This window comes from Emydura macquarii, unplaced genomic scaffold, assembly GCF_026122565.2.
Source record: "Emydura macquarii macquarii isolate MOO-44397 ecotype Brisbane River unplaced genomic scaffold, CSIRO-AGI_Emac_v2 contig_2890, whole genome shotgun sequence".
Classification (NCBI taxonomy): Eukaryota; Metazoa; Chordata; order Testudines; family Chelidae; genus Emydura; species Emydura macquarii.
This window is the reverse complement of record NW_027133027.1, coordinates 3,902,053-3,925,480: the sequence shown is the minus strand read 5'-3', so window position 1 is coordinate 3,925,480 and position 23,428 is coordinate 3,902,053. Positions and strand designations below refer to the sequence as shown.

The following is a 23,428-nucleotide window of genomic DNA, read 5'->3' as shown; positions in this document are numbered from 1 at the left end:
CTCCTGCACTCCTACTGAATGGATGGAGCTGCAGAATGTTGTAAGTCAAGCCTTGCTCATTGTCCCGCTGCCAAAAATAGGCATATGTGCATCTTGAATACTGCTTCCTATAACCATGAAGGGGGAAGAATAGAAGATTCCATGAAGTCCACTCAGATCTAATTTGCTTGGGAAGCACTTAGTTACTACAAAATAGATTCTTATGGTTGTTTCATTATTACACTTCAAGTGATATTTATTTTCAACAACTAGAGACTCTGGGCCAAAGATTCCAAGCATCCACATACTGTTCTATAGCAACCCCAGTCTTTGGGTCTGATTCTGGTCTCACTTCAGTGTAAAACTTGATTGGGCTTCTGTTTTTCATTTTTCAGGGTTTACTGCTAGCAATGTTTGAGTTTTATGTAGATGTCCAAAAATCAGGGGTTTTCACGGTTTTCTCTTTGTATATATTGTAATGAATAATGTATATATGTTATTCATTATAGTAATATATACTGTAACAAATAATCTCTTTGTCATTTTACCTCGTGCATTTTAATGTATTAACAGCGCTATGTTAAAATGCAGTGGGGAATCTTTAGTGAGCTCCAGAAACCTCTACATGGACCAGTTAATGCACAACCCCATTAGTGTGCTTTAGAAATCACACCCCCATAGTCCATATTACTGCTTTATGTAGACAAATCTTGGGTTACAAGTAACCATCTTCAGTGTTTTTCAGTGTTCATTGGATAAACGCTGACTGTGGGGGGAATGTGGGGGTGAGGGAGGTGTTGTTGTACAGGGGATATTTTATTGGTGTTTATCATTTAAAACCTAAAATCAGAAGCCCTAATCATGAATTAACTGCACTGAAGTCAGCAGAGTTAAACAGAATGAGCTCAAAACCAGGCTCAATGAGTAAAATTTGTAAATAGCCTCCATTTTTGAAGGCACGCAAAATTATGTATTATGCAATGTATTTACACTCTGCTATGACATTATTGGAAGGATGCTGCTGCATTTTTTAGAACACTTACGGTAAGTCTACACTGTGATAAAATACCCACAGCACTGAGTCTCAGAGTCTGGGTCAGCTAAATTTTGCTGACAGGGTTCAAAATAGTAGTGTAGATGTTTGAGCCCAGGCTTTGAGACCCTCCCTCCTCAGGGGTCTCAGAGCCTGGGCTCTGGCACAAGCCCAAACATTTACATTGCAATGTTATAGCGTCACAGCCCAAGCCTGGGCCAGCCATGGCCCTGCCACGGATCTTTTATTGCAGTGTAGATGTACCCATAGGCTCTGATCTAGTCATGGGTAAAGAAAAAGCTAAAACCTATGCCTGAGTGAGGGGTTTACAACAGATGTGTACCCTCATGGCAAGAATTACAGACAAAATGAGACCTAAGCTGGACTCAGGTGGAAAACGATTGCTTCTTGGGAAAGAAGAAACTATCAGAAGTTTGAACTGTACAGGAAACTGACCCCATTACTTTTATGTGTATTTATTGAGACTTATAACAAAAAGCAACTATGCTATCTTCCTAGGAGCATGCTGTAATAAATATTGTAAAGGTAAACCAATGACAAATATTGAATTCCCCTTACCCATTGCTAGTCAGAATTAATAAACATAATCTCTCTCCTTGGATTTATTTACACCTTCCCTGGTATAGTGAGGCTATAGCCCGACACAGAACTCACAGGATTCTAGTTTTTGCTTGTGGTCAGCGATTGGTGAGTGTGGGTTAGCCACTTCCTGTCATGGATGGAGAACAGGCTGGTTATACCTTTAAATACAGCATAAACAACTGATCTTTCTAAACATGTGCCCATTGACTCAAGAGAGCAAAATGTTTAATATAAAAAGTCTTTTATTTGTGAAAGTGTTTCTGCTTTAGACGTTTCCCCATTGCAGCTCAAAATAATTCACTCCAATAAGACAGTTGTTCTGGGTCAAAGCCTCCCTAGGAAAACTACTCTGATCTATTAAAAGAAAAAAACAATGCAATGTGGAATCTGGAAGGGAGCTTTCTGAGCAAGATTTGGCATATCATTTTCCCTGGTGTGCTATGTTTTATTAAACATTATATATGGAACATCTGCTATAAGTGGGTATTTTCCCCCATCCCTGTTATGTAGCCTTGTCAACCAATGGGAGATTGTTCAAATCCTGTCTCCATCAAAAGGAATTTTTATTATGCTTTGTAAATTAATTTGACAGTATTACTGTACTTTGTTCCCTTATTAAGCTTGGGCCCTGGTATTTTCTCTTTGCTTGGTATTTGCAGGTGGTAATTGAGGCCCTCATCCTGCAAACACTTACATATGGGCTTAACTTTAAGCATGTGTGTGAGCAGTCCCACTAATACCAATTTACACCTTACTTATTATTTCAATGGGATAACTCACATGCCTAAAGCTAAACCCATGCAAAAGTGTTTTCAGAATTGGGGCCTTGGTTGCAAAATAAAGAATGTTGGCTCCACTTCAGTGTACAGGAAGCTTAGATGATTAACTTAGTTTTATAGAGCACAGTGACTGTGAGTTTCCAGGTGCCTAAAAGTTAGGCACTGTGACACTCAGCATTGCAATGCCTAAATCCCTTCATGGATCCCACCTTATATCCTCAATTAAGTGGAGAGATGATGACCCTATGGAAAGGATCTGCAAGTGCAAACTCCTCCTATATGAAGGTTCATGGAAATCAATGGAACATGACACAGGTCTAAAGGCCTGCATGTGCAAAGCCTGGGGCCATATCATGCCATTAAGTCTTAACCAGAAAAAAGAAGAGGGTATCACAATAGGGCCCCAATTAAAAAATGTCTTCTACAACTTTGGCTTCCAGAGCATAGGAGGAAAAGAACTCATCATACCCAGAAGTCTACACAACTTGAAATGTACAACTTGAAAAGTTTGGGTATGGGTCTCAGAGCACTAAATAATGTTCCAAATTGATGTGGAAGCCAAAAAGCATACAAAGAAAAATATCTAAAGCCTGTAACAATCATGTTCCTATAATTTAAAAGCTGTTGAAAATTATTTTCTTGCCTTAAAAAATACTTCCAGGAAGAAACTTTTTATAAGTAGGTACATTCAGCCTAAACACAATTTATGATCAGATTGTTAGTTCATGGTTAGGTCAATGTAGATCATTTTGACTACAGCAGTGTTGCTAGGATTGAGTGGAGTTTATAGCAATACAGTGTCTCTTCTGTAATGCTGTTCAACCCACTTTCACCTTCCAGTTCTGTATATCTGTCTATCCTGAGTTTTCTCTTTAAAATCATTTTTATTCTTAACTCAAAAAAGCAAATAGTATATTAAATAATTATAAAAAACCAACATGTATTGGGGATAAGCAAATTCCCTGTTTGGGAAGTTCATTAATATTTTGAATCAAGAAACAGATAGGGTTATTTGCAGATTGGTTTAACCATGAGCACCTGATCACTGGAGAGGGGAGGAAAGAGACTTCTCAAACTGCATATCATGGATCACAAACCATCTGCAGAGCCTTTCTTTGTGATGTGGGGAAGGGAGCATTTTGAAAACTAGGTAATGCAATATTGCAGAATTTAGGAGTGAAGGTGGGCCATAAGGCTTTCTTGTGTAAAGTAGTCTGCAGAATGAAAGAGCTAGATGTACTCTACAGGTAAACTCTGTACTTTAATTTTGCAAGACATTCAGATACTCTGGTAAGGGAAGCTATAGAGAAATGCATGTGACAATAAAATCCCACTTGCACATTGAGAGGTGGTATCTATTTATAGCAGGAGTGGGTTCAAAGAAAAAGGCCCAGTGTGCAAATGAAGAGGGAGGGGTGAGGGACGAGCCAATAGTAGCACTAAGTCAGGTGTGGGGGAGCAGAGGTAAATAGCTTTGGTTTCCCCATTCTACACTGGGGCACAATTGTCTTTTACTCACTTCTCTGTCCTGTTATGTCCTTTTCTTTCCTATGACCTTTACCACCCCCCCCCCTTTCCTACCAATCTCCCTCCTCAAATTCCCCTACCTGCATTGCCCAGGGGAGCTCTGAGCCCCCCATCTCTGCCCCTAATATTCCTCTGCGTTCACTCGGTCTCTTCTTTCTCTCCAGTGGTGACTGCAAGGACGAGGGAAGAGCAGGGCAGAGGAAGCAGCTCTTCCGAGGGTCCAATGCTCCCACCGTCGGGGGAGACACAGGAGGGGGAAGCGGAAATATTGTAGAACTGGCAGCTGACGCAGAAACCTCGCCCAGGGTGTGAGCCAGCCACTGCCACAGAGGCTGGGACTCGGGAGAATCCGCCTCTTGCTCAGGCTGCTCCTGAACTGAAGCGGAAACCTGAGCATGCCGCGCTTCTATCAGGACCTTCCCTGCAGCTCGGGCCCCCAGCCCAGCGAGGCGAGAATCGGGCCCCCAGCTGTTCGCAACAGCTGTGTGTCTGCTCCAGCTGCCAGGCGGGCCAATAGCCGCAGAAGGGCCCGCCCCATCCCCGCCCCTGGTGAGGGGGGCGGAGGAACGGAGTGCCCCGGCTTTTAGGGGAAAGCAAACCAGGGAAAAGCCAGCCACTCAGTTGTTAGCGTCTGGGCCCTGCATTTCTCTCCGGCAGCTGCTGCCTCCACCAGACTGGACACTTTCCAGTCTCCCCTCCTCCTCGTCTAACACCTACCTCAAAACTGCTGGAGGCTGCGGGGCTCCCTCCCTGAAAGGAGGAGGAGGCGGCGGATTGGTTTGCAAAAGGGAACGCACCAAAGCTGCAAAGGGGTTTGACTCCGGAATAATAAGTCCCCCTAAAACCACGTGTAAACGCGCCCACTGCTCTCCCCGTTTGTTTGCCTAAGGCTGTCCGGCTCGCAAGGCCAGCGAAAGGAGCGGAAAATGCACACGACCCAGAAGGACACCACTTACACCAAGATCTTTGTGGGGGGCCTGCCTTATCACACCACAGACTCCAGCCTGCGCAAGTACTTCGAAGTGTTCGGGGAGATCGAGGAAGCCGTGGTCATCACGGACAGGCAGACGGGCAAGTCCCGGGGATACGGATTTGTAAGTTGTGTGGGGTGTTTCGAGGGGGGCAAAGAACAGGATCGTCGTTGCAGCTGCTGCCGCTGCTAACTTGTGTGTAGCCAGCGGGTGGAAATTTGCTGCTGATTGGGTGGGGAGGCACCGGGGCTACTTTGGATCACTTTTAGTTTGGGTCCGCTTTGCGGGCGGGAGCGATCTGACTACTTACTGGGGAAATTAAAACAAGTTGGGCAGCCAGTTCTGTATTCTGTGGGGGTGGGAAGGCAGGTGACAGTGGGGAAGTGCCCGAAACCGACGAGAAACGTCTTGTGAGGCAAAGGCCAGCATGTTGCTGCGCCATCGACCCAGAGGGCAGACCTAGAATAAGGTGTTTGTCTGATTTGGCGTGAAGGGGTACTTGGTTTTGAGGAGTTATTTAACTTTGGGGGGGGGGGGGGGAGAATGGGGAATCCCTGATGGAGGGGATTTGGATAGTGGCTTGTACATGAAAAGTTACTTGTAGATTTCTGGCAACAAATTAAGCCAGCTTGTTGTTTACTGATATGACTTAGGAGTGTTATCTGTGGTAGTACAGGAGGCTTTAAAGTAGATGTTCAATGCCAGGTCCTACATATGCACAGCTCCTAATATCCTACTTTAGCAAACTGTAGAAGCTTGAAATAACCTGATTTCTGTGTCTACCAATTAAGCACAAGACAGAGGAAACTAAGGGTATTTTTTTTGTACTTCAAGGAGTTTTAAGCTAGGAAACTAAGGCCCCTTTATTTCTGAATGAGAGCATCCATATGGGAATTTGATCTGCTTTAACTAATGCAGTTTAACTTCTCAGGCCTTTAGTTAATTTGTTGTAAAGTTCCTGAGTATCTTCATGTAAAACAAGCCTGATTGATCTTAATTATTCAAGCAAGGCCATTATTTTTGTACCAAAAATATCTAGGGAGATGAGGTCTCATATTTCTCATATTGTTTCTTGGGGGGGGGGGGAAAGCAGGCAGTTTTAGTGAAAGGGTGAATTCTGCTTCTTTTTCAAGGGAAAAGTGGTTTAATTCATAGCATTGTATATTGTTAAGGTCACCATGGCAGATAGAGCTGCTGCTGAAAGGGCTTGCAAAGATCCCAACCCTATCATTGATGGCAGGAAGGCCAATGTGAACCTGGCATACCTGGGAGCAAAACCAAGGATAATGCAACCAGGTGAGGAAAGTCTTATTCTCTCTTTTCCCTCTCCCCTGCCCTTAAACAAAATTTCTAAGGAGAACAAAACTTCAGTCTGAGTTTAAATTAAAAAAAAAAAAATCTCTCAGGCAATGTCACTTTCCTTGGAGTATTCTTTGTGTGTGGGTGGTTTTTTTTTGTTTTTTGTTTTTTTTTAATGTAATATGTAATCCATAACTTTTTGGCTATTCTGTAAAAACACCTCCATAAAAATGAGAGATGTGCATCTGCACTGTCCATAGAGGTATACATACAAGTCCACTTGAGAAATTTCCTCAGTATCGAATTTCCAATTTGTTGAACCCTATATTATGAATGAAAGGCCAAACACAATTTACAGTGTAATTGAGGGGAAAGATTATGGCTAGGAATTTTTAAATGTGTGCAGTCTTATTAACACAAACAATGTTTTAATGGGAACATCTAAAATGCATGGGATCTGTTGTGCAGAATGAAAAAAGGAATGGATTATCACCACATGGCTAGATCTGATCCAAAACTCACTCTCTGATCATGCCCTATGCAATACCACTGCTTCACAGCAAAATAAATGAGAATACAATAGTGCGTTAATGTTTATATTTTTAAGGGGAAAGTCCGTGAACCCCGTACTGACTTTGGGGGGCAGTTAGTCACATGAGTGGACCCATTAACTTCAGTGGGAATGCTTAGGTGACAAAATACCCACCAATGTGAGTAAGGGGTTCACAATCTGGCCCAATATGAATATAGTATTTTTATTCAGAAAATAAGAAGTGTATATTACAGTCAGAGTCCAATTCTACTCTCACATTTGCATGCATGGCTCCCAATGAAGTCTGTAGAAACCACATATGCACACCCACTTACAATCCTTAGGCTGTAGAGTTAGGGACTAGACTTTGCTGCTAGAGAACATGCACTTATAAATAACAGTTCAGTGAAAATATCCCTGTTGTTGCCAAATCAGTTGCCTTTTTGAAAATTGGCAGAAGTCAAGATCATACACATCTGGTTTAGACTTTTTTTTTTTTTTTAATTATCCAAAACACTTGTTCTGTAACCTGTAATTCTTTCTTTGTTCTTTTGAACATCTTTACTAGTGCTTGTGAGTGAAGGTTGTTACTGTGTGTCTAGCATAAATAAGCAGCTGATGGAATGCTCATCTAGAGAATGTGATGTGTTTTGTTGGTAGGTTTTGCCTTTGGTGTTCAGCATCTTCATCCCGCTCTCATACAGAGGCCTTTTGGGTAAGTCTATTAAACAGGTCCACAAAGTATAACCTTGGATGGCCTCTCTCAGTACTGTCACTGACTTTATAATGATGCCATTCAAATTTCCAGATTAAAAAACATATAGACCCACTAAATATGCTTTCTTTGGTAATGCTCTAAAGACCACAGCTGAGTCGAGTTGTGTATATGAAGTATGCAGCCCTCCCAACCCAGGCGGATCAGACTCCTACTACGCTATGATAAAAGGAGATGGTATAACTTTATACAAGACCGCTGTGTCCCCCATTTACTTATTTTTTCCCGGCTTGACTCAATGTTATTTATCTCTTTCTAATCTGACAGGGATCGTTTACAGTTAAGATAACTGATCAGAAGGATATGATGATAAGAGGTGGAATAGTTCTGTTTGGAATTAAACTCTGTAACCAGTAGACTCAAACACAAACAAGCTAAAATGGTGATTAACGATGCATGTATGTTTTTTTTTTTTTTTCATATAGTTAATAGACCTCCGTGTGCTTTTTATTTTTTATTTTTTACAGTAATGAAGTGGTGTTGATAGCTAAACTGTGTGCTTTTATTTAATTGAAAGAGCTGTAGTGAAAGTTTTTTGGGGTCTCTTAATTTTGTTTTTGTTGTTGAGGAGTGTTGACTTTGCCATGGGGAGCAAAGGGACTTTTTTTTCTTGCTTTCAAGCTGTAGCCTGTGACATTTTTTTAACCATATTCGTATTTTGTATTGAGTGCTAAATTGTGTGACATCTTGATTTTTTTTTATAAAGAAAATCAACATATTGCTTGCATGTTTTTAGTTCTTGGTTTTGTTCCTTGAGAAGTGTATGGAGGGGTGTGGAGCTCTTTTGATTAACCTTGTGCTTCCACTTGGGCTTTCTAATTCCAGACTTTAACTTCTCCATTAGACTTTAATATGTATTGCATTTCCTTTAAAATATAAATACACACAAGTGTATATACTATTCCTAAGTACTTCTAACACTTTCTTTTTATAGACATAATTAGGAGGTGAAGTCTGCTTAAATTTTCTGTCCAATACCACCTCACTAATTCACACTGACTGGGTCACTACAAAATAATGAATTTTGCTAATTAATGAATAAGCTAACAGCAAGGAGAATGTATCCGAGAATGTACTTTGTTTCATTACTTGACAAGTGTAGATTTAAGATACTGTGCTTTGATATTTTGAAATGGCAGTAGATGCTCCCGTAGTTAAAGTTGAAGTTTTCCTTTTGGAAAAGTTGTGGGGATGGGAAATCAGTCTTTCAAAAACTTCACCTACAACATCTCATCTCATAATAGAGTGGTTTGGTGGTTTTCTGATAAGCATGATAAAAATCAGGAAATTAGTTTTGAAAATGTACCTGAAGCTTACTTATTAATTTTTATTTATTTATTTATTTTTTGCTTCCTGTATCCCCAAATGTCTTTCTGGCTTTGTTGAAGGGAAGTATGGTGGGGAAACTGCAAAGAATATAAGATAAGTTTGTTGCCCACAGTAGGGGAGGGAGAGATTACCTAGGCCATGAAAGCAGGGTTACAAATAGGAGCTGGTGAAGTGCTGAGGGAGCAACTTGAGGAAAACTGGAAGTGCTTGCCTAGAATAGCAAAAAAGGAGGAACTGGGACTATATACTGCTTAAGGGACCTAATAAAAATGGATTACCCCCTCCCCCCATCCTTCTGCCTTTTCTGGTTCTAACACACTGTATATCAGTCTGGGTTAGAGAAATAACTGCACAGAGGGGTAGTATGTGCTTTAAACTGGCAGAATGCAGTAGTCATTTTTATCCTTGTTCCCTGAACCTTTTCTGTTAGCTCCAGCTGCAAGAGATTACAAAATCTAACTTCATGTTCAAGAGCTGCACTTCCAATAATCTCCAAGTAATCTTTTATTTTGATCTATGAATATATATTTTGGGGGATAAAGTTAAGGTTGGGGAGAGCAGTGGAAACTGAATGGCGTGATAGTGAGTGATATATGACAGAGGGGAACAGGCTGGGTTGTATAACGGCTCATTTTTCAGACATGTTAATGTTTGGCTTTGCTATAAGGGGTAGATTTTTCTGTAAAGAGTAATATTTTTTGAGGTGGTAGTTGGGCTCCACTGAAACACGCTTTGAGTTTTAATTTTTTTCTGTGAATGCTAGTAAGCGCACTTCCATATGCTATATAAAAGGAAGTAATGTGGAACCTCCCTACAGTGCTTTGCTAGTAAAAAGGGCCATTTTTGTGTGGATTAATTAGAGTGCAAATTAGTGAGGTGGTCTTGTTAGCAGTACTCTGTCATAGTTCCACCTCTCAGACAAAATGCAGTCACTTTCAGCATCATATTACATCAGATTTTAGGCTATGTCTACACTGCCACTTATGTCAGCAAAATTTGTGTCGCTCAGTGGTGTGAATAGTCCACCTCCCTGAGTGACATAAGCGCTAGTGTGCACAACACTATGTCGGCAGGAGAGCTTCTCCCACTGACATGACTTATGCCACTTGCAGGGGTGTGATTTATTTTTGTTTGGGTTTTTTTTTTTATGCGGACGGGAGAACTCTCTCCTGTCGGCATAGAGCATCTTCACCCGATGTGCTACAGTGGCCTTTAGTGGCCTAAAGGATATTCTTAATTCTGAGTGCAGTACCTTCGCAGCATTACTCTAGCTAAGAAAGAAACTAGGTTAGTTCCTGTTCATAAAGCACTTATAGTTCTGGTTTCTTTTCCCTATGCTATGGAGGTTAATTCTCTTACCCAAATAACATTTCCTGATCTCACCTCTTCTTTACAGCCAGAATCTCAGGTACGAGACCTGGTATGCTGAATCCGACCACAATCATAAAATCATAGAAATGTAGGGCAGGAAAGGACCTCAAAGAGTCCAGTGTTGGTTACTTATCCCACTGCAACTTGTAAAAGTATAATTGTATATTGAAACAATATTGCTTTTGAATTAATGGGCTTTTAAAAAAAATCTTTATTTCATTCCATTGACATTGCTGCTTTTCCTTGGCATGCATAATTACCACTTAACATCAGTGGAAAATTATGTGCATGTAGGGAGAGATGGCTGTAGGATATGAACAGTTTTCCCTGTTTTGTCTAAGGACCGATCCTGAAGTAAATGAAAAAATTCCTATCAGCTTCAGGGGGAGCAGAATTAGGTCACAAGATGACAAGCTAGCCAGCAAATGGTTAGCCAATATCAAACACAGGATAAGTCACCTCCAAGTTTTACACAATCCTAATAATTGATTATAAGGTATGGAGGGAAGAGTTCTGACCTCAGTTGATAACTTAAAGATCTGCGTACATCAGGCAGCTGATAATTTTGAAGCAGTGGTGGAATGAAACTGCCGAGGCCAAAGAAAACTGAATGAAAATCTATTCAATACCATACAGAAGGCACTGAGCACAAACTTAAAATCAAGCACATTTTGGGGGTTATCAATTTTTATTTTTTTTAAATGTGCAGACATAACCCTGGCTTTGATATAAGAAGACTGTTCAGTATTTAATGTTGAATAAATGTGCTAGTTAACTCTACTTGCATTGCTTCATCTGTTCTTTGTAAGATCCAGAACAGAAGGAACAGGTCTCATGCAGACTCCGTACCTACTTGTTCAAGAATTCAGTGGTATCAAAATTGTTCTATCCATTAATACTGAATTTCTGTGTGTTGGAGCTATTCATATCAGCCTAGGCTGTCTTTTTGTTTCAGTTGTATGCATAACACAACAATGTATTTAGCAGTTTACTATTACTTGTACAGCTAACATAGTATTAAACCTAATCAACGTTCTAACTTTGCAAAAACATTTTTATAGCTTAGGTTAATTAATATCTTAAATCCTATGGACAGAGCAATTGTATACACCAAAATTACTTGGTGCTAAATGTTGCCTTTTTTTTTTCTTTAGGGAAGTAAGTAGCTTCAGGCAATAAACTTATGTTCTCCAAAATGAAAAACATTTCCTTGCCATAATTGGCACAGTTGTATAATTAAAGTACTGTCCCTTTTCCACAGAAATAAAGTTAGTACTCTTTTTAGAAACCTGACTGTTCATTAAAGGTGTCCCAGCACAATAGGAAACTGAGGTCAAAAGATGAAAGAGCAATGTTTCAGTGTCCTTGAGATGTCTGCATGCTGGCCTTTGCAGTAGATAGTTTACTTTGACCTTATAAAGTCATTTTACTCTGCTTGAAACCCTTGTCTCCTGACAGATGGATCAAAAATAGCCCCACTGCAGCTTACCCTGTCAATCACCACATGTGAAATGGCATGATGGCAGGGGGGTCTGCACAGGGTTCATGTATAACGTAGACTAAGATGTTGTTGTAAAGGGATAGTTTCATAATTCACCACCTGTTTTGTTTCTTGGCTTAAAGGAAACAAGTCACAAGGTTTAAGTGGGAGCATGTGTATCTTTCTGTCTCGTTTTTAACAAGAAGTTAAGTATATGTACAAATGTCCTAAGGAATCCTCAGTAACGTCATTTGGTATTTGTGCAGAGAAAGGTCTAGAAATGTAGTATGTGTTAGTGTCTCCTTACTGTTTAAAGTAACATTTAAACCAGAACTACTGCTGCCCCTTCACTTGGATGTTAAACTGGCTTGGATGTTAAGTGGACTCACTATCAGGGTTTAGGAAAGGCCCTTGAAAAATTATTTAAACTAATAGTGCAAACTATCATGTAACTTACATTTTTAATTCATTTATCAGCTTTTAAAGTAGTCTATTGAAGTGAAAACTATGCTAGGATTGTTTTTATATTCTGGTGTGTGTGTTTCCCTTCTGAATGGAGAGCTAAGACAGTAAAATATGATTGAAGGGACAGTGTCAGCTTAAAAATGTTGTAAACATGTTTTTATTAATAAATACAATTATCAATTAGTTGTAAAAATCCAGTTTACTGTCACTACTTTGTCATTTGTTGCTGTAATTTTTTGCAGTCATCTCAGACAATGGAAAATGAATTAAGTCATTACAGCTGCAGTGTTTAGCTTGCAAACTTTACAAGGGGAATGTTTTAGTTATTGGGTTCGTCTGAGGGTTTTTTAAACTGTTTTACTGGCTTTTTAAATTATAAAAGCTTTAGTTGACAAAGCATTAAAATTTAATTTGTTCCAAGATTAAAAAAAATATAAAAACCCATGTCCCATTTAATTGAACTCTTGACAACTGGAAGTAAAACTCAGTTATTTTATTCTCAAAATACTTTCTGGCCCTTAAAGCTGGAGGAAGAGGACAAATTGTAGTGCTGCAATTTTCCAGCTACGTTTATAATGTAAATATTGTGCTAAAAGGCTGGAGCTGCCTTTAGACTCAGCATGCCAAGTTTAAGACTTCGATCCTACATTTTGAGCTGCATGAGCAGATCTTTGTGGCTCTGTAGAGCCCCATTGATGTCGTCAGTCCACTTATGGATCCAGTTGCAGGATTGGGGCCTTAAATGTATAATGAAAATGCTATTTTCTACTCAAAAGAATATTTTTAATATTACATGATACAATGGAATGATGGGATTAATTTGTACGCAGATCTGTGTGATGTAAGAGGATTACTATGGATATAAAAAATAGTTCAAACATGGGCTAGTGAGTAAGTTATGGAAGCAAAGTTCTCTGATTTGGAGGAGGAAATGGGAAAGTGTGTCTATTGACTTGTTCAAACAGTTATTTAATGAGCCATAAACTTGTTTTTGCTTTTGTTAAACACCAGATCTATTTAGATTTAATCCTACCCCCATCTCCCAAAACTCTATGCTGTATGTCTTGCATAGAAATAAACAAGCTGGCACAAAACAGGACATCAGTGGCCTGATAGTCAAACAGGTTTGACCCTTGTGTCCTTATGACCTTTACAAAAGTGTGATGCACATGTGCTTAGGAATCACTGTTATGAATTTTAATAGCATCTATGTAGCTTCTCCTCAATGGCCTTTTGTGACAGAGTGAACTGCACTATAGTTCGTTTGGAAAGTGTGATTCGTGCTGTGTTTACCACACTTGTGAACTTTAAACTCCTTTGTCGCCTGGTTTTTTGTTTTTGTTTTTTTTGTTTTTTTAATTTTTATTTTTAATAAGGGTGACTGAGGTTGCAGAGAAATTAATGTGTGCTGAGTCTGCATAGCAATCGTAGGGTTGCCACAATACAATTTATTTTTACAGGAAGACATTTTTTTCAGGGAGGGGTGGATGCAGCTAAATACTTTTTAAGTCAAATCTGTATTATCTACTACTGGCAAACTGATTACAGTGACAACACTGTCAACTTTTATAGTTGTTTATAATAAAATCAGTATTCATAGCAAAGAATTTGACTAATAGTCAAGAAGGTTAGTCAGAGTTAGGGCAACAAAATCACTTTTATAGATGATTTTAAAAAATAAACAATCCAAGCTTGAAGCTGGAATAAGTTGACATCCCAAATGCTGACCCTTCTAAAGATTTTTTTTTTTTTAAGGTGAACACGTTTAAAGTTGCTTGATGTTACGTTTAATGCTATTAAGTCATCTGTGATGCTGTGCTTTTGAGCAATGCATCTCTTTGGGTTATTGAAATGATACATTGAGGTATTAAATCTAGTGATTGTGGCAACCCTATGCACATAACAACAACTAAATTTGAGTTTGTTTTAGTTCTGAATATGGAAATAGCACTTTAAAATGTCATACGTTTTCCTCTAACTTTGTCTTCCATCTTTCAACAGGATACCTGCTCACTATGTCTATCCACAGGCCTTTGTGCAGCCAGGAGTTGTAATTCCACATGTCCAACCTACAGCAGCCACTGCCTCTACCACACCTTACATTGATTACACTGGAGCTGCGTACGCACAGTATTCAGCTGCTGCGGCAGCTGCTGCTGCTGCTGCCTATGACCAGTATCCATATGCAGCATCCCCAGCTGCAGCAGGATATGTCACTGCTGGGGGTTATGGCTATGCAGTCCAGCAACCACTCACCGCTGCAGCACCTGGGACAGCTGCTGCAGCAGCAGCTGCAGCCTTTGGTCAGTACCAGCCACAACAGCTGCAAACAGACCGTATGCAATAGCAGATGGACTTCTGAAGAAAGATCTCTTTCTTTCTCTTCCTTTTTTCCAGCCTTCCAATATAAGTAGCTAATAAGAGACAATTAACATTAACTAAGCAGCTTTAAGAAAAGCTATGTTAAGGCAAAGTTAAAGATTCTTTTTATTCCACTGTCTTCATACAGCATGCATCCAAATCATGTGGCTATAGGGATGGGGTGTACCAGTTTCAGGTATCAATTGAGAAGAAACAATCTATAATGTACTGTCATGAAAGCATGGCAGACCTAACAATGGGACTTTGTATTTAAAAAACTAAACGTAAACGTGTATTTTTTTACAGCATCAGGGAAGCAAACTGCCTTTTACAAGTGAGAAAATATTATTTGAGAAAGTTGAATCAGGGAAGAAAAATCAGAGTGAGCAATATGTAGCCTGTATCAAGTTTATTTTTTTTTTAAAAATGTTTAAAGCACTGATTATCATTTCTAGTTTTCACCATGGCCTATAGAACTTGTTTTAGTGAGAAAATATTTTCTCATTATCTCATTAATGGGCATCGAACAATCTGAGGAACATGGCCTGTTGGTAAAATTGTGGACAGGCACCAAAGTTATTTTCTTATCTGTCCTCTGGATAAGTGGAACTATGGAGCAAGTGATGTGGAATTAATGGGTGCAACAGCTGTAGAGACCATCAATAACACAGACAGTTCTGGAAAGAACACATCACTTGTGCTCGTTTGATGAGCTTGTCACTTTCTAATCCCTCTCTCCATCCTGTTTCACTTTTGGGAAACTTTAACTGCTCATGTCAGCTATTCTGATTCTGAAATAGGATCAGCCCTTTACTATAACAGCCTTCTCTTTCTATTTATTGCATCTGTTCATGGTTTGTGAATAAAGGCAGGAAGAAGCTCGCTGAATTTAAACCTTTAAGAACTGTTTTAAGGGAACTTCTTTTTTTCCTTTTTTGAAACTTTGTACAATTTTAGTATCTATTTCAGAATAATATTTAAAAATATTTATTAGAAAACATACAGTACGAGACAACTTTTGTTACTGAGATTGCAGTTCTTCAAGGGTTAATAGTATGTGATTTATACTGTGCCTTAATTGTAATGCTATTTAAAAAAGAAATATTTATTGAAAGTTTTACTATGCTGCGCTCTAAAGAAAGCAACTTTAGATGTGACACTGTAAAATTATGTATTCATCTCATGGCATAAATTATTTAGCAGGTTTAGTTGTAGCATATTAAATATTAACCTAATCCATTAAAGATGTTGACTTGGATTTATTTAAATTCAGTATGTGCACTGTATGAAGGTACTCTTTAATTAACACATTTTAGGTTTTTACATTAAATATTGCTAGTTCCATGCTTTTTCCCCTAAAGTATCTTCCTGTAGGCCTCTCAAATACATTAGTACAATTTTTTTCCACGCGTGTATGTAGACCATTTTTTCATTTGCTAGAGAATGCTGCTTTACATTGTCCTGTGAAACTGCAATACTTGCAATTTTTATTCTTGACCTAAATGGAATTTAATATTTTACACTGTATTGGATTTTTTATACTTGAACAATTTCATACAAGGGAATACAGGATCGCATTTTTATGGACTTTATCCAATGTCACTGGATTTATTTTAAGTATTCTGAATACTAGCCAGTGTTATATAATGTAGACATAACTCTCTCCTGTGCTATTTATTCAGTATGTACATTGCTTTATAACATTTCAGATCTTCTAATCTATTCACTTGTATTAAATATAATAAAAAATATTGTTGCATCCAGTCTATTTACATTTGTGTTCAAACAGTAATGGACCTCTTGTAATTAGAGGCCTTGACTTGTTTGTAAAAATCCTGGAGGGTGGGGAGAACAGGGTGTCACATACAATGGTTTCAAAGCTGCAAACTAATGTAAATGGAGCACTGTGTCAAATCATGTTGAACAAGTGTTAGAATACAGAGAGGATATAGGGTAGAAAATACTCTTTGGCTGGAAAGTTATTAAAGATTTAGTGCAAGGGGGTGGGAGGAAGGTTTTTTGTTTTGCTTTAACATTACACCTGGAAGCTTTGGGGAGTTCATGAACAGATAGAGCATGAACCAACTCTAGCCCCTGATCAGTCCAAGATGCTAATGCCTAAAAGCAGGAGCTAAAAGAGGAGCTTTTGTATGAAATGAATTGGCTGAAGCTGCCATTCTTAGTGAACCCATTATCCACAGCCTGAAAATCACTACTACAATTGATGCTAATTGCTAAGAGTGCCATGAAAATTGGCAGAGATGAAGGTTTGAGCATGGAGACTGACCTATTGTTTCACTGCTCCTCTGAACATGGGATTACTTAAGTGGAGTGGTATAGGGAAAGCCTCCTGTGTTGCTACATGAGTCGTGTGGATGAACGTTGCTCCTGTCCAGAGGGCCAATAGAGTGTGCGCATGTGCACTTTTGGAGTCTTAGTGAGGGCACAAGTTGGACTTAAGTGGTGCTGCTCTGGGGCAAGTTTCCCCTTGGGTGAATATAGGATTTAATTCTCCAGGAGTGCTGCAGTTCTTTCACAAGCATTCCATTCCACTCCTGAACAAATAAGGAAATGCTCATAGCCCATCTCAAGGGGGGGACTGTTGCTGAACTGCCTCCTGTGGGATCACCTGAGATCCAGAGGCTCAGGGAGAAGAATCTCCTGTGCTGCTTCCTTGTGGACATATAAATGCCCAGTGGAAGAATGAGTGAGAAATTCATAGGTTAAACCCATGTTCTTCTTTCTTACCTCACATGTGTTAGGCCCACAGCGGAAAATGAGGGCCTAAATTCAGACGGGAGTGGCTAAGCTTAGAAATACCACTTCCTCCCAGAATGCAAGAAGAAGCCAGTTCCCCGCTTCCTGAAGCCTAGTAGCACAATACCTTCCCTTGCTGCTGCACTGGGTCTGCTCCTTGGGCCATTGGGGAACATAGTAGGGATTGGGAGGTGGTGGAGAGATACATAGCCACGGTTCCTACCTCTGTCCTTCCCCCTGTTGAGGTGACGTGAATCCCTGGGTGGAACATGAAGAGAACACTCCGGGCGCTCCTGGGATTGCTTTGTGATGGCCACTGCATGAGTTATATTAGGGTAGAGAGAAGACTGTTGTTGCAGATCCTTTTAAAAGTAAATCTCACTCTGGTGCTATATTTTTACAGTGTAAATAGCCTAGTCAAGAAATACAAATATTAAGGGGTCGAACAGCAAAGTTAATTTGTGTGTTGCATGGACAGTATCTCCCATTCTTTATTCTTGTTAAATGAGCAGTTTAGTATATTGTAAAATATATATATTTGCTAACCCATTATGTATGCAATATGTCTATGTTAATGTTACTAGGACCTAAACTGCAGTATTTCTCAACTTTGGTTTTTTATTTTTATTTTTTTTTTATAAACTGTACAACCTGAGCCATTGCATTAAGACAGATTGAGGCATTTAGCTGAGAGACAGTAAGTGGGCAACTGGCAATAAGTTACGAACAGTACGGTTCTGGACCCTTACATTTTCACCCATCCCATAAGTGATTTTACAGCGGGGGCGGGGGGTATATAACACTGAGTCTGAGTGTATATGAGTTTAGTTTTTGCTTTTAAACTCCCTTCCTGGAAAACAGGTAGAATCTTAAAATTCCAGAGTTTTGAAGTACTATATTGATGAATTAACAGTGCTAGAAGAATTGTAACTTTTTCATTTACTGATATTTGAATGTTGACATTTACAAGCTTAACTTGGCATGATAGCATTCTGTGTTAAATTTTCTTGTTCAGTTTTAAAGTGAAAGAAAGGAAAAAACCCTACAACTATTTAAACTGTGCTACTGTCTCAACACTTATATACTTGCTCAGTGGTTTTCAACTGTGGGGTGGACATACCCCTGGGGGGATGCAGGGGATACAACAGTTCATCTAGATATTTGCCTAGTTTTACAGGCTACATAAAAAGCACTAGCAAAGTCCGTACAAACTAAAATTTCATACAGACAAAACGAGAAAGTAAGCAATTTTTATAATTATAAATTTATAAAATTATAAAAATTGCTTACTTTCTCGTTTTGTCTGTATGACTTTTTTACAAAAGGCTGTGACACTTTTGTATTTTTATGTCTGATTTGGTAAGCAAGTAGTTTTTAAGTGAGGTGAAACTTGGGGTACACAAGACAAATCAGACTCCTGAAAGGGGCACAGTAGTCTGGAAAGGTTGAGAACCACTGCACTAGCTGGGTCACTGTAGAATTGCACAAAACACAATTGTGCAACTTCATAGTACTGCTTGCAATTACACAGTGTAAAACAGATGCATTTTATTATACATCTGCATAAAAATACATTTTTAAAAATTTACAAACTCAAAATTTCTGAAATAAATTTAAGAAATTCAGGCTTCTTTTCAGTTATTTGTGCACAAATAAACATCTAAACAACATTTTCAAAGCAGAAACTATCTATTTTTTCTGTTCATGTAACTCAAAAGCAGGTAAGTGAAATTTCCTCAAACTTACAATAAAACCAACTCTGGGCAAAATCTAAGCATATAAAATTTTAGCCGTCAGGGAATTTTTGATGAAATTATGAATGAGTGAAAACTGGGGATTGTGATGGAAGCTGAGTTACAACTATAGTATTAGCTCCCGTGAATGTAAGAATGAGGAGGATAGGATAATAGTGAATGTAAGAATGAGGATAGGATAATATAAGGAAAAATAGTCATCTTTTTTAAAGAATGCATATTCATTAAACAATAGTTATCAGTATTGTACAGCAATAGGCTGGATATCAAGAAGACTATTACAAGATAGAAGTTTGGAAGTTTGCATCCAGATGTATAGCTGAAAAAAATTAGGGCAATGCTGTATGACTGAGCTTGGTTTTCAGGGTCATGGCAGTGAAGCCATCACAATCTTTCATGTTAGTGCTGGTAGAAGTCAGGCTTTCAAATCAGTAACTCAGTTGGTGTTAAGAATCCAAGGAGCACATGTGCAGTATTGGCATGAATTGTGTGACAGATTTCATGATATTCTGTATAAACTTTTATTGAATTAGGTTTCATACCTTTGGGGTCTGCTGTATTAAAAATGCAATTATGTATGTGGAATTGTATGCAACTCCTCTAGGAGGAGGGGGATGATGATGCAATTTCTTTAGTTATCAACCCCTTTGAAGCCCTTAAAGAGGTTCGCATATAACAATTCCAGCTGGATTCTCCAGGGACCAAAAGACAAAGAAATTATTTTTAAATAAATAGGCCTGATTTTAAACAGGGTCATGGCCTTCTTCCTGGTCCAGTAAATGGACAGGACCTCTGGTCCTCAGAAGGCTCCCATTCTTAGGGAAGGGTTGGAAGGGCCTAATGGGGCCCTACAAGACTGCATGCTTGTTCTGAGCTGAACCTATGGTGAACTTGAAACCACAAGGAAACCTCTTGGGTGGGGTTTTGAAGGACTATTCCTTCCAGTGCCCAGGTTAGGGTTGGGGTGATCTCTGTGAAGCTTATTAGCATGTGTGTAAATTCTTTTGTTGTTTGTAATGTTTTCTGTGTAGTGCTTTTACCTTAAGAATAAAATAGGCTTGCATAAAAAGAGCTGTGTGATAACTATAACCGTGGGTAGTCACACTGTTAACTGTCTCAGAGGAGAAAGCCAAGCAGGCCTGTCTCTGCTGGGAATACCACCATGAAGGCAGGGAGCTGTTCAGTGTGGAGATACCCCCGTTAGAAGGAAGAGAGACATGTCTTTCCACCCCAGAGAGGTAACTGCAAGGGCAGCCAGCGGCCTGAGAGTGGGTGCTGCTGCTGGACCACTGAGGGACAACACAGATGTGGTAGCCCTGAATTTTTATGACAAACTGAAACTAAGACAATATCTTGTTGTTAGCATCTAGTGCAGACTCCTTTAAAGGCGTATATGATTTTGCTCTGTTAGCTCTATGTGAGCTACAATGAAATGCTTACAGAGACAAATTACTTCCTCCCCACCCCCAATAGCTCAGTCTAAACCTGATCAGGCATAATGTCAAATGTAAGAAGAAAATTGAAATATGGTTCAGAGTGTTCAAAGCAACCAGAAGTATACAGAGTATCAGCTCTTCACTATGGTAGGAGCGCAGTTCTGAAACATAGTTGTTTTCAATCCACTGAGCCAAGTTCTCCATGAAAACCCATGGAGTTGGGCCACTTTATGCCAGAACTTAATTTGGTCCCATGTCTTTTATTTATTTTCCTTGTTTGGCATAAAGAACAAATCTTAATTCAGCCTACAACACATAGAAGTGAAAGGCTAAGGAAAGCAAAGTTAACTGTTATGAGGACCATTAAAACCAACGTAACCAATTTGTTCAACGCCTTTTGGTTTTACGTTAGAGCTATATGGGGCTTCGTAGTTTGTGCTGGCTTTTTTCCCTTGCCTTTGTAAATGTAGGGAATCTGTGTTGTGTGCTGTGTTCTGCTGCACTGCATGAGAGGGCCCCAGCAGTGGTTCATTTGCTTTCCATTTCAGAATGGGCGAAGAAGTTGGGTTAGAACAAGAAAAACCCTGATTCCTTCATTTGAAATTGAACTGAGCAGCCTTATGAAGTCTGAAAATGTTTGGATAACAATTCCTTCCTCCCACCATTATATACTGTCTTCTGCACTTCCATGTGCCGCCTGAGGCCATAACCAGACATGCCAACTAGGAAATCTTAGTACCTTATACAGAGGTAGGTGTTTATCTGTAATACCCTGTACATTTATCATCTATTGCATTCGTTTTCACACTATAGGGTACGCCCCGCAGGGAGGAGCAATGAAGTTATCGGGGGGAGGAGGGCAAGGATTTTTTGTCTCGTTTCTTCAAAATATTGTTGATAAAATAAGAATTCCTCTCACTAGCTGGATCTCCTTCTGCTACTGCCAGAGTGGAAGACCTAGGAAGAGGGAGAGATCAGGAGCAAAGGACCGTGTCTCTTCCTGCACAAGCAAGGAAGGTGGTTTTCCAGCTTGCTAGTCTCTCCAAAGGCTGATATGCATACACTCCCTTCGGAGGTAGTTCCTCCCTGTCTACACAGGCTCTTGTGCATGGGATTGCGCCAGGGCCAGAGGAGCCTGCAGACTGTGAGGGATTCTGGGTCATTCCCAGGGACAGGAGCATGAGGATAGGGGTGCATCTTAGCTGTCTGTGTCCTGCGAGAGCCGTCCACCGAGTGCATCCCAGGAGGGGATGCTCACAGGCCAGGGAGCAAGGGAGCATCCTGGCTGAGATGGACTCCCAGTCTCCAGTCATTTTCAGAAATGCTGTTTCTTACTGGGGGAACAGGATGCATGGGATATGAATCCACGAAAGGAGCGAGGTGGCCCAGCAAAAATGTTTGGGAACTTCTGCTCTATCATAGGGTTCTTAATAGTGCCCTTCAACGTAGCATCCAAGTGCGTTACTTCACAATGCCCCAGTGACACAGGTAGTTCTCTCTCTTTACAGAGAGGGAAGCTGAGATAGGGAGGCTCACATAAGGCCACAGAGGTGGTGTTGGAGCCACAGTTAGGATCCAGGACTCCCTGGTTCCTTGTCATTTGCTCAGACTACTAAAATATGCCTCTCCTTTCATGGTTGTTAGTGCAAGATTTATGAATGGATGTACGAAATACTGGAAGCCAGGAGACAAATCTTGTTCTCACAAGATTTCCAACAGAATTGTGAAGACTGAGGATGTTTGAATAATTTGGATAAGCTATGCTAAGGTATGCAAATTTGGGGGGCAGGGCAGGCTTAACTGAATTGAAACTTTGGATCTTTCAAAAGTTGCCCACCCCTATGATAGTTCAATGACAATTTTTGCCATTCTTTTGACTATTGTACTAAACAAAATTCAGTGCATTTGTTCATCACATGAGTGTGTGTGCTGCTCTCCTAGTCCAATGTGCTATCACTAACCTTAGAAGATTCATACTATATTTAATTTGCTAGTCATAGGAGATACATACAATTCCTATTTCATCATAAAACAAAATGCAACGCAGTGACCCTTCATAGGAGCAGATGTTAGAACCACTATTTAAGGAAAATATCGTCTTTTTAAAAATCCAATATTATACTGTAGTTTGCACAGCTAAGCATTATTTAGTTTATTTTTCACCTGTAGTGGTTTTTTTCCATTGGTAAATTATTAATAATGAATGAAAAAGGATACATTTATTTTATTAAGTGCAATCTTTGAGTAACATCTGAATTCTATAATGCTATAAATTGTCATTAATTCAAGACAGAGTTCAACTGCAAAAGCATACGGTAATTTGCAAGAATCTCTAGGCTTTGTTCTTCCTTAAATATCACCAGTTCCACTTATATTATTGTATCTTAGGCCTGCCTTTCCTGTGACCTTATCAAGAAAAGCAATTTCCCTGTCTTGTAAAACAACTAGGAACCTGCCAAAAGAAGTAAAAATCTAGATTGAAATCCAGAGAGTAGCAGACTTGTTGTTCAGACTTCAAAGTGCTCATGACTGAAGTGGAGCTGATATGTAGTAATGTTATGAATACTGTAGGAGCTGTGATGTAAATATCTAAGAATACAGATACTTATCACTGTATAGATTATATTGGGGTTGTAAGACTTTTTGGTGTGAATGTACTGATCTAATTTAATAAAGTTAAGAGCAACCAGAGGTGCAACACACTGGCTTCCCAGATAAGAACACTTGAGTACATCCTAGAAAGGCAATGGGCCAAGCAGTCTGCTTCAGAGATCCCGTAACTTGTCTCAACATGCTGTAAACATTGTTTTGCGATGTTGGGTCCAACTAGATCAAAGGGCTATGAATAGTTAAAGTATTTTGATTCTTTCGAAGGTGGGGCCACTTCTCAGCAGCTGTCAAGGGGACAGGCTGAGAGAGAGAGACAGACAATGAAGGAGTGGGGAACGGTAAGCCTTAGGGAAAAGCAGGCATTGCA

The 23,428-nt window shown here is 39.6% G+C and overlaps 1 protein-coding gene across 10 annotated transcripts; it reads left to right on the top strand.

The window, feature by feature from the left end:
• The first annotated feature begins 2,370 nt into the window (after positions 1-2,370).
• On the top strand, positions 2,371-16,263 carry RBM24 (RNA binding motif protein 24). 10 transcript variants are annotated; one of them, XR_010923748.1, is made up of 6 exons: positions 3,517-3,641; positions 4,811-5,015; positions 6,065-6,188; positions 7,384-7,438; positions 7,766-7,880; positions 14,145-14,279. XR_010923748.1 is itself a non-coding variant. In XM_067568417.1 (5 exons), exons 2-5 carry the CDS (start codon positions 4,848-4,850, stop codon positions 14,488-14,490), a joined length of 693 nt encoding a protein of 230 aa, XP_067424518.1. In that variant the 5' UTR covers positions 2,371-2,906; positions 4,811-4,847; the 3' UTR covers positions 14,491-16,263. The 10 variants fall into 10 exon arrangements, 8 of the variants coding, with proteins under 8 accessions (XP_067424518.1, XP_067424516.1, XP_067424515.1 ...); XR_010923747.1 differs by having other exon boundaries at positions 11,822-14,197; XM_067568417.1 differs by lacking the exons at positions 3,517-3,641; positions 7,766-7,880 and adding an exon at positions 2,371-2,906 and having other exon boundaries at positions 14,145-16,263.
• Positions 16,264-23,428: the final 7,165 nt, after the last annotated feature.

Bases quoted from the DNA above. Each gene is read 5' to 3' on its own strand.
- RBM24 (XM_067568411.1), top strand. From the start codon at position 3,616: ATGAAAGAGCTAGATGTACTCTACAG. The intron at 5,016-6,064 runs GTAAGTTGTGTG...TATATTGTTAAG, and splicing joins AGTCCCGGGGATACGGATTT to GTCACCATGGCAGATAGAGC. The intron at 7,439-14,144 runs GTAAGTCTATTA...ATCTTTCAACAG, and splicing joins CTCATACAGAGGCCTTTTGG to GATACCTGCTCACTATGTCT.